The sequence below is a fragment of the Aptenodytes forsteri genome, unplaced genomic scaffold (assembly GCF_000699145.1).
Source record: "Aptenodytes forsteri isolate BGI_AS27 unplaced genomic scaffold, ASM69914v1 Scaffold184, whole genome shotgun sequence".
Classification (NCBI taxonomy): Eukaryota; Metazoa; Chordata; class Aves; order Sphenisciformes; family Spheniscidae; genus Aptenodytes; species Aptenodytes forsteri.
The window spans coordinates 200,001-211,710 of NW_008796078.1; the positions used below are offsets into that span (position 1 = coordinate 200,001).

Below are 11,710 nucleotides of genomic sequence, written 5' to 3' on the forward strand. Positions count from 1 at the left end.
CGCTGCTCGGGGACTGGCTGGGCATTGGTTGGTGGGTGGTGAGCAACTGTACTGTGCATCACTTGCTTTTTATATTATTATTATTACTACTACTACTATTTTACTTTATTTCAATTATTAAACTGCTCTTATCTCAATCCACAAGTTTTCTCACTTTTACGCTTCCGATTCTCTTCGCCCATCCCACTGGGGGGGGGAGAGTGAGCGAGCGGCTGGGTGGTGCTTAGTTGCCGACTGAGATTAAACCATGACAGTCGAGCACAAGCGACTTCTGCCCAGGCCTGCCAGGTTTCAAAACATACCCAGTGTCGTATTTTAAGTTCCCCCCCCTCCAGAAGAGCCCTGGCTGTGGGAGGGGAGCTCTTCTGCTGCTTTCCAGCTGGAAAATGATGTGCAGGAACCTCCCACCCGCAGCCACCACCTGTTAGAATTTCAGCAAACTTTATTTCTCATTTATTTTATTTTAAAGCGTGACTCCAGAGTTGTAATCCCCTTTTCTACATCTGAAAAGAAATAGCTGTTTCCACAATGCTGAGCCAGCAAGGCAGGGGGATTCCTTTAAACTTCAAAAATGCAAGTGGCCCCGTTAAAGCAGTCCGAGCTTTCTTACGTGCTTGTAACAGAAGACACCCCAAAGTACTTTGCTGAGTCCAGGCCTCATGCACAGTTTTTATGAGCAGTTACAGAGTGTAAGAAAACAGGAGAAAGAGAAAGGAGTTGTGCTTCTGGTATTCACCAGTATAGCTGTTATTTAAATTTTCTGACCAGCTACCAATGAGCCACAACTGAACACGGTTCACGCAACGGGTTAAAACCGCCCAATACCCCCACACTGAAGGCGCAGCTATCCTTGTACTCCATCGCTCCCTAAGCGTTACCTGGGAGTTAGACAGCAAAACGGAGAACCCCTTAAAAGGCTGCTGCAAGGAGAAAGGGAATAAAGGGATTTCTATGCCTGTGCTAGGTATCACAAGTAGTACTGGGCTTCCGTCGCAGTCAGGTGTCATTAGGAAGGGGGTTTTGGGGGGGGGGGGGGGGGGAGTCCAGTTTCAGGGCAGATTGTCCCAAGAACACGTTGGGATCTCCACCATGGGCTGATTTGAAGAAGTTGGAAAAACACCACTCAGATACGATTTAAGCGCAGCTGACCCTGCCTGGGACTGAAGGATGAAGACGACAATTCCTTGAGGCCCTGGGCTTTCCACTTTTATGCCAGGCTTAAACATAAATGTTAGAATGTACATTACTACATAACATTTTTGACATACTATTTATTTTCATCATCATTCAGACAGAACCGTCATGCCAAATGTTGCGGTTTCCCCCATATTAACCCAACGAGAATGAATCAATGTTTTATGACCGTGTTTAAAAATAATTTATCATATGTCATTGCCCGCTGCAGTACCTTTTTTGCCAGAACATTCTTGTCGTTGCCAACATAACTCTCTGTGACAGTCCTTGCCAAACAAGAACCGATTACCCAGGCCAGTTTTTTCTCCGCGAACAAGGACCACCTTGTCACCGACAACAGACACCAGAAAAAACCCTCCTTCACCCCAAATGCAGCTGTCGGCTTACAAACCCAGCCAGCTCTCTGTTCTTTTTCCCAGAACACTCCTTTCTTGCCGCACTGTCAAGATTGTTCTTTCAGAGCTGTTATCCAGCGTAATAGTCACCTAGGACCACAGCCCAAGCGCTCTCGAGAAGTAAAACAGAACATATTCTTTCACCTGAAACTTCTGTGAAGATGTTCCTCTGCGATTTGTCATGGTCAGCTCCGCTCAGCTAAGGCTGACTTCTCCCTGTTAGCTTCCAGAAGGACCCTGAATCATGATCTCCGCACGGCAGGGAGACTGTCAGCAGCTGCTGACAATTTATTCATGCAAGATCCTGGTCCGGAGAGCAGCTGAAATCCACAGCAAGCCGTAATGAATTTGTCACCCTGTGTAACTAGGGATTCTACGTTCAGCACTGTTTTTTCACAACAGACACACAAAATTCACCTTTGCGGGGAAAAAAACATCAGCACTCTATTCTCCACTGCAGAATCTGGTGTGCAATGATACGTATTGGGTTTGGAGCAGGAAGCTCCAGAAGAGAGGAGAATTCTCAGCGGGACTTTTAAAAGGAGATGATGGAAGGGTAAAGTAAACTTTGAGATACCGTCTATATGTTCCCCCCACCAAGTTTCCTTTCAGCATTAGAGAGCAGCAATCTTACCACACTGATACACAGGGGTAACCGGATTTTTCCATATGGGTGTGTACGCAGAAATGTTCCCTACCTCATATACCTGGACCGTCTTTAAAACGTACGACTACAACCAAAGGCAAAAATCCTCAGCTGAACTCCTAACTATCCCCCGGCTCACTGGGGCATTCCAGACCAGCCACAAGTTTGTTTGCAGTGTGTCCTTTCCGCAAAAGTTGGACAAATTTTGTAGTGTACCGCGAAAGAGGAATGCAAATAAGATGCTATTTCTTTCTAGATGGCCAAAGGATTAGCTTTGAGCAATTCTATAGCATTCTCTGTATGAAAACGTGTGGTTACAAAAGCTGTTAAGTAAGTGAATAAAAAGTCAAGGTTAAGCGGACTAGACAACAGGACATGAAAAAACTATAAATTACGATAATGTATATTGCTGGTCTTCCTTAGGGTTCGCTGAACAATAATTTCAAGAATAGCTTCTTCCTTTCCCTTAGCCTGGGTCTCATTAGTCATGTTCCAAGGCAACAGGTTTCCATGACAGCAAACATTAAGTCTCTTGCAGCACAGCCCATTATTTCTGCTATGAACGCTAAGCTTTCACAACTCTACTTCAACCTAGACCAGCTATCTTCATGAAAAAAAATCCCTGAAAAATCCCAATAGACGTTTAATAAATCAACAGCTATATTTTATTTGTACTATGATCTTGCTAAGGAACACGCACGCTATTGAATTCGGTAGGAATGTCGTCAAATTTCCCCGAAGGACGCTTTTACCTGGTCTGAGCTCAAAAGTTCTTGGCAGCCGCCGAAACCAAAAATATAATGATGTAAGATGATGATGCAGACGCCCAGGCTCATAAAGGCATCCGATAAAGTTAATGAAAAGCCCCCCATAGGGATTAACTGCAGAACTGAGACCTTCGGGTTTAGTCATTTCATGCAGGGTGGGAGCAACGTCCCCCTCACGCAGGAGCTGCGCTAACAGAAATATTTTCAGACGCCTTTTCAGTGGAGTAGAACATCACGGACAGGCACGGATAGGAGTTCTCTCTCTCTCTCTGAACTGTATTGAGCCTTGTTATTTTGAGGGGACTGTTGACTGAACGTCTCTGGGTATCTCTGAAAGCCTCACTCACGCTGTTAAAACTCTTCTAATCTTTCCTTATAAACCAATCCCTCCTGACCCCTAACGTACCGTTACTGCATGCTGTATTACTCCAACGCTAACAGAGCACTCCACAGTGCTAAGCAGAGGATAAAAAAAAAAAAGAGTTATCTTTCAGGATTGTAAAATAAATGAAAAAAACAGTAATTCATCCTTTCGTAAGTACAGCATTACGCTGTCCAACATAAATTCAGACACAGAACCATACCTGAACTTTGCAGTAAGTTTCCCAGCTGGGTTTCTGAAAGCACAGGGGGTTTTTTTGTAGGAGCAGTTAGGGGGAGGTGTTGAAGATTCACTTTCAGTGGCTTTTTGTTAAACAAAGGCTGACAGGAGGTAACCTAAACATCAATTTTCCTACAGTTATTTGTAAGAGTTGACACCTTTTAATGAGCCACAACACTCAGAAATGCATAATGAAAAAAGAAACAGAATTCATGAATCCTGTGAGATCCCGCCACTCTTGCCTCTCACTCATGACGACTTGTCATACTTTTGACATTATTACACTTATTTTTATCCCAGTCTAACGTCTGTCTCTCTCTTTTCAATTGCCATGATATGTTCAAAGATGTCACAACTCCTGAGTTGCAAATAGTTGCACGACAGAGAACCAGGCCTGCCACAACTGGTAAGCAGTAAGATCACAGTAAGAATCCTCCAGGCAGGGATGCTAATAAGAAAATCAAGCAGCTTTTTGTTAGATGCAGCTGGCGAAAGCAAGGAAGGGAATCTAGGCTAGCAACGCGACCATGATTAATGGTTATTTCAGTAAATGCAATTTTGCAAACTAGGACATATGTGCTTGAAGCTTGTCAGCAAGGTGAGCGTTTAGATAACCGCAAAGGACGTTAGTGAGATTGGGAAAACTGTTAAGGAACCTGCTTTCTAATACTTTTTTCGATAATAATTTCATAAAGTAATCTCAGAAGACTTTACATTAAGCATTTCCTAGAATAGTCAGGCAGGCTGGAAAGAGAAGCATCAACAGCAAACACAGATGAAATGGGCAATGCTTCAGAGAGATTTGTGAACACAAAGACACGTATATCTCCTGCTTTAAGAAAAATCAAAGAACTAAGATACCAAGAGAGACATAAATCTTCTGATGAGCTATACTCCACAGTGTACTAATCTGTGTAGAGTCCTGCTGATGGCAGCGGAGTTCCACAAAGACGGAGGCACAGGCATTCTGACACAGTGACCTGCAGGTAACCTGGCAGTAACTGGGTTTCATTTGGGCTTTTTCCCTTTGGAGAAAGAGTTGGGTTGAGCTGAACGCCGCTGTAACACCACTTAGGTGAGTGACCCCTTTCTCACTGAAGGTTGTAAAAAGTATAAATACAAGTTTTAAGTTTCAAACCAATCTGTTCTTAAGTATGGGATACATACAGACTGACACTTGCAGAAGTCACGTTAAGTATCGCTCACCTGCCTACTTTGTGTAGCCCATCTACAGGCAAAAGCAACAGGAATCTGTAGATGTTTCTTAGAGCGCAAATATAATTTAGCAGTTCTTGAGAGTGCTTAACACACACCTTCCATCCAACTTCGTAGCACAAAGACCGTTGGCACAACAGGCTCACCGTATTCCAATGACCTTTTGCACTAGGGCAAGGAAACCCACAGCAGTTCCTTCACACTCCTCAGGTTGGCACTGGATACATCAGTTTGGCAATGCTATTTATTTCAGATGCTATATTGATGTAAGTACCCCTAGCTAATGTATTATTTTTTTTCCGTAAGGAATTCTTCTTCATTTGAAATGAGAGAGAAAGAAGTCCTACGCCTCTTCTTAGAATGACTGAAAAGACAGGCTTATGATATCCTTATTCATACCAAGACATCTTCTTTGTGGAACTCCTATTTTGATATACTCCAGAACTCAAGCAACGTGACAGTTACAAGAGTCAGAGAACCACAGCAGGGCTCCAAAAAAGAGTAAAAGCAAATGAAACTACTGATGATTGCACTGAATAGAAGTCACTTATAAAAGTAAAGAGCGGAAAGAGCCTCTTTGCACATTCTGAAGTGGCTTCTTAATCAATTAAGCCCCCTACTTTAAAAAAACTTCATTTCAAACCATGAGAAAATAATATACAACTCATACAATTTCATTAATTTACTATTAAATTGAATGTCTTCAGAGCTATTAAAAGCCCTTCAGCAATTTCACTATTTTTTCAATGCTGAAAGTATGCCTTTGACATCAATACAGAGACAACAGATGGATAAAGTAATTATAAAAAGAGCAGCATGACGCTATGAACCAGCTTGTCACAGTTTTACTAACAGACTAGATAACACAGGCAGAAAAGCGGGCTGACAATTAGCAAAGTTGTCATGTTGTGTCAAAGTGCTCCCACCCTCCAAAAAAAAGCCCCCAAACCCCTCCCCAGGCAGATACAAACAGACTGGGAAGGAAGGAGCAATGACAAAATTAGAAGCAGCATGCAGGACATTTAAAGATTAGAAAAATCCCTGAAGGAGAATATTGATTGTACAGCCCAGAAGTCAAAAGAAAATATACGTTGAAGGGAAATGCGAATCAATGCTCGGATCATTCCGGCATATTCGTCTGATAACTTACCTAGTTTTTGTATAGGATAATCTCATGATTTGACGGAGACAAAACATCTAGCTATGAGTCATGGGCTAAGATAAATAGAATTTCTCTGAGCTTTGAATTCTGTTCAAGGAGGAAATAATCTCTCTAAGGAAGCCAGTTCAATCAGTTTCGAGAGTCCAAACTGCACCGACAGAAAAACAGGCAAGTTAAGACACCTGGCTCCCCACACACAGCTGCCGTGTTTTGTAACACACAGTAAGATGCACAGCCCAGCTGATTCTTCTCCTCTCTACTGTTTTACCCTTTTTCCCTTTGTGCAGCTTGCAAAGTTATAAAAGGTTGACCAGATTGTCCAACCTTCACAAAAATGGGCCACGTTCAACTACTAGAAAGCTGATCCTCCCAATAGGCGTGAGAATTTGGGACTGGAAAACTCTACTGGGAAAGATGGTTATTGGCGGATACCAAGAGATACACGAGATGATCTTCACCCTAAAATCCCAAAGACTAATTTCTTCTCTTCAGGATATCTCCTGCTTTCAAGCTGCACGCTTCCAAAGGTTGTAGCCTTTGTCCAGGTCCAGGGGATCTAGGAAGGGGATAGGAAAATGAGGAGAAAGACAGAAACAGGCCGTCTGCACGCAGCAGCAGAAAGGATTCATCAAACCTGGGAGAAGCCTACCTTGAGTCAGAACAGTCTTCCAGATTAAATGGAGGTGTGGAGTGCGCTCTAGTAGCAGCTGGAGCAGTCTTATTAGCAGACTAGAGCAGAAAATAGAAGGAAGACAGTGAAAGAAAGGGGCTGGTCCAAAGAGGAGCATTATTTCTTCTTATACTAGATGGGTTAATCTTTTCAAAACAAGCTCGTGAAATCAGGGCCCACAACAATTTGGCTTTTAGAAAAAGAATTATTATTAGAGCAGAATAATCATTACATTCAAAATAATGGACATTTGTACAAAAGTAGAGTCATACGGTCAGCAGTGAACCAAAACTATTAAAAATACCTCTTCAAAGTACTGTCAGAGTAACCTTTTATGATGACAAACCCCATAGCTAAAAGACATGGTACAAAACAAGTGTTTAGTCCAGCAAGGAGAAGAGAAACTAGATCAAGGGTAATAACTCTGAGAAACTCATACGCAGAGTAATGCAAGTACAGAATTGTTAAACCCTGTGCTACATTAGCTGACCTTCATCTTCATCATTATACAAACAAACCCCTTTAGTTATTGGCTTTTGGTATTTCTCTGAGGATCTGGCACGTTGGGAAGCAATTTCAGGAAGTGCATTTTACAGGTGCATACAGCAGTTCTCTCTCCAGGTAGTTTTAACATTAAAATGCAGGCTTGTTCATGTACTCTTCCACTGTCTGGGGAAAAAAAAAAAGAAAGAAACAACTGATGCATTATGGAGCGGTACCATAATATTCAAACAAACCCTCTTGTCCTCTTTGAAGACAGTTATATATTCAAAATATTCAAACAAACCCTCTTGTCCTCTTTGAAGACAGTTGCAGTTTCGCATGGAATTCGATCAGATTAATTAAAATGTAGAAATAATTCTGCTTTAAAAACCTTTAACAGCGTTTAGAATCTGATCTTCAAATCATGACGTACCACGGTTGCGGCTAAACCGCAACCTCTAGCTGGCCTTTGTACATAGCTGGTTTAGTTTCACGTGCAAATGCCAGACCACAGTGAAAAACCCTTCGGCTCGCATCGCGTGTCCCTAGCTAGTTCTACCAGCGTGCTGTTTCCTTCAGCATTACGATGGATCCTTCACTACCTAGGGAAAAAATGAAGTAAATCCATCACATTCAACTGCTTTCGCCATTCCTGGCTCAACGGTACGAGTTACAGAAGAGAATTCCTGCAGGGTTCTGAATAAAGGTTACGTACCTGTGCCCTGCAGAAAAACTCCGCAGGCGTTTATGAATGAAAGTGGAGTTTGCCAGCACATACTCTTTCCAATTTTAAATGTTAATAGTAGGTCATCCGTTTCCAGTGTATTAGTGAAACAGAATAGATTTTTCTGTATTTATATATACATAAAATATAATCTTAGATTATGTGCTTATATTATATAAGTCTCTTAGATATGTCTTAAACTATTTCTTACTATAGTGTCCGAGAAACTCTAGCAGTTAAACTGCAAGAGAGCAACAGCAATATATAAAGAGATGATTCCGCAAGATGCAAGAGGGTTGAATTGAAAGCTTACGGAACTGCTCCCTTAACTGCACTGTCGTACCTACTGAAAGCGAACGTAAGACACGTTGGGATAATTAAGTACCAGAAGTGCTTAGCTGTATTTTAAGCTCCTGTCAAACAAGGAAGATGAAGGAAGGTGAGGTGTTTGCCTTTCGTCTTCCTCTGCCTTACCTCCTGCAACATGTCAGAGTCTTCGATGGCTTTCACTGCAGACCTCTTGGAAGTTTCTTGTACTTCTCCACCAATTATAAACTCATCAAGAATAAAATAAGCTTTTTCAAAATTAAAGATAATATCCAGCTCGCACACCTGCCAGAACAAAAGGACACCCCACATTTAAATCACTTTTACAGCGTTATAAGCACTACTGGGCCAAAAGTTGTTAAGATGATCAAACGTATTCACCATATGCACTCTTGTGGCAGGCAGCAGGGTGAAGAAAGATACTGCGTATTACGTAATATTGCAGCTTCTGCACATATTCTCTTCACATATATAGCCTAGACTTACAGCAAAGATATTCCACTTACTATATTTTATATAATACACTAGATTCACACTGGTTTTCAGAGAACAAAGCTGACTTCCTAGCCTACTAACCTTATAATAGGTCCTATATAGCACTTGTAATATGGGTTACATACGTTCACGCACAGTGTCACAGAGCAAGACAAATTCCCTGTCCTAGTGACCTTACAGTCACCAACCGCTTTTTTTGTTCTGAGGCGGTACCAACGTGAGTCATGGCACAGTGATTTAAGGAAGAGATGAATTAGGGTAGTGGGAACAATTTCAAAAATATTCATAGAAAAGATGGGTCTCTTGTAGTCTTTAAAGACTTACTGAAAGACTTACTCATGTCTTTTCTTTAAAAAAAAACCAACAATTTATCTTTTTCCTCTTTATATGTCCTTAATTATTACACAGTATTATGAAACAAACAAACCCAGTATATCTGAAGATGTCAGGAGAGAGAATTAAAGTACTGTCACCCAGGGGTTTTTAAGTAATTTTCCTCAAGCTTTCCCCTCAAATTCTATTCCAAGACAGACGTACAAACCATCAAGATTAATTTCTTCTGGGGGGAGAAAGGATGGAAAAACCATCTTATGAGAATTTCAGCACTATTTTGTAAAACATTCCACTAATGAATTTCACTCTGGATTGAGAGAGTCTACGGAGCAAGTAGTGCAGACGGAAACACGAAGCAAACCAGCTTCAGATAACTGTTTATCAGACAGCCAGGAACGCGGTTCATGGGAGAAAGCGAAACCTACGTTTCCAAAATATCTGTCCAGAAGCTCTACGTATCGATGAACGACCTCTAGTGTCAGGAGCTCATTATCCTGGTCTTCTATTGCACAACAGAAATACAAACTAGCATACCTAGGGAAACAAAGGCAAAAATGAGAGAGTGAACAGCTGGATCCGCAGTGCTCTGCTCATCTCTTAGAAGTTATGCAAATGACAGTTAATGTCCATCTGGTCTCTAAAATAACCATTTTCTTTCATTCTTACAGTGTCCCAGAGAACACTTAAAAAGACCAGATAATTTAAACAAATTATTAATTTACTTAGAAAGACAAACTCCACCCTTGGCAAAGCGGGATACCTCCAACACTGGTCTTAATAAAACAAACAGTACTACTTTAAGGTTTCCCTCACCTGCTGCAATAGCAGTACAGCAAGCGGGGTTAATTAAACTGTAGAACGAGTTACTGCTCTGTATTAAAAAAATAAAAACAAAGGCAAAAATAAAGGTGGAAGGAGTTACATCTCAGCAAGCCTGCTGGCTATCAAGTGACTGACAGTGTTTTACACAGGGCCAGAAAGCGTGAAACTGCTCAGACCAAACAATCTTCGTATCTAACTCGCAGCAAAACTTTACGTTTAAATCAACCCAAGATGGGAGTAACGATCTACCTCAACTCTCTGGTGCTGTGGCTGGAGGCCCAACTTGTCACAGCATCTGGTCAGACGTTTGCATCTGTCACTTCACAGCATGGAACTCAAGTTTTTGCTAAATGGGAGACGCCGCTTAATTTGTACAGTGTGCTATACCTTAAGGCTACTTTTGTTTGCTACAACTTTACAAGAATTAACAGGCAGTTGACGCTAAGCATCGTGTAACTGGGGACCAGTGATTTGTTTGGAAAAGGAAACGGGAATTAACGCTTTCCAGAGCAACTAGTATTTCAAAGACAAAATTTGACAAAATGTTGGAAGTGCCTCAGAACAGTTCCTGCAACCTCCCAAAGAGCCTGATAAAGCCCAGCACACGTCTCAGCAGGCTACCTTGGGGAACTGGAAGGAGCAGTGAAGCCTAAAGCCTTCTAACAGAATTTCAACCACTAATACTTATTAGGTTACTCCCATTTTTCTCATTTGACAGACTGTACAAGTATTTTTCACCCCACAGTTCACCCTGCTGATTTATCCAGGGACACTGTGCTGTTGTACGCAGTTAGGTTGCCGATGGCAGGCTCCTACTAGCTTCGTCTAGCACTTAGGGTTTTGTTCGCTGTTTTTCTTACAGTGAGCGTTTATTTTTCCTCTTCTAGCACGTGTTGTTTATATGAATACTAATTATGTGTTCTCATAAAATTACTCACACCTTTTGTAAACAAGCTTGAGGTCTTTCCAGTCAACAAAACTACTTGTTTTTTGATTGCGAGACAAAATAATCTGAACAATTTCTCGAATGATCTTTTTCTTCTCTTTATCAGGTAGCGTCGTATACCATTTCTGCAGCCTTAATTTCCCCTGCCGACTGAACAGCAGTATGAAGTGTATCTAGAGTAAACAAAGCAACATGGTTAACGCCGGGGCCACGGCCGGAGAAGAGCATTCCTCTGCCTGACGCCGGAAATCTGGGAGATCTTAGCGAAGGCATCGCCAGCCCTGGCGCGACGTCTGGACGTGGCGTCAGTGAGGTCTGGGGCAGGCTGAGCGTGGGAGCGGGGATCCCTCCCCTCTCCCGTTTCTTCCCCCGGCAGCTCTCCCCTCCCTGCGGGACCTCTCCGCGGCGCATCCCCCTTTGCATCCTCTCCCACCCGTCTGTCCTCCCTTACCTTGTGCAACCAGCAGCTTTGCTTCCTATTCTGCCGCTTCCCTGGGGAACAGGAGGAGCAGCACCACTCTGCAGTGGTGAGAAGAGGGCCCCAGCCCCTCCTCCAGCAAGATTAGACACCTTAGTGAAGGGAATAAAGACTTATATACAACAGGGCTAGGGAGAGCAAGGATGCAGTGTGGCACGAGGCTAGAAATATGAATACCTAGTTAGTAATCATAATCACTAACAGTTCTGGTATTGCACTATTTGAGGTCACAAACAAAGCAGCATATGTTTCTAGAAGAGGCTGTAAGAAGCAGAAGAAACCAACTACTTTGGAAAGGGAGCTTGACTAGTTTTACTAAAGAAATCACCAGATTATGAAACACAGATGACTGTGATGACAAAGGACAGACCTCAGTGACCGAGGATATTACATTAAATAAAGCATGATATATACACTGTTCTAAAATTTCAGCTTTAAAGCTAGTCATAATT

At 42.2% G+C, this 11,710-nt stretch overlaps 1 protein-coding gene across 1 annotated transcript; it reads right to left on the reverse strand.

Moving 5' to 3' along the window:
- Positions 1 to 6,842: 6,842 nt before the first annotated feature.
- AP1S3 (adaptor related protein complex 1 sigma 3 subunit) lies at positions 6,843 to 11,191 on the reverse strand. The gene is made up of 5 exons (XM_009286712.2): positions 11,056 to 11,191; positions 10,775 to 10,955; positions 9,438 to 9,546; positions 8,332 to 8,469; positions 6,843 to 7,319 (listed from the first exon to the last, which is right to left on the reverse strand). The coding sequence occupies exons 1-5, from the start codon at positions 11,189 to 11,191 to the stop codon at positions 7,284 to 7,286; spliced, it is 600 nt and encodes a 199-aa protein (XP_009284987.2). The 3' UTR covers positions 6,843 to 7,283.
- Positions 11,192 to 11,710: the final 519 nt, after the last annotated feature.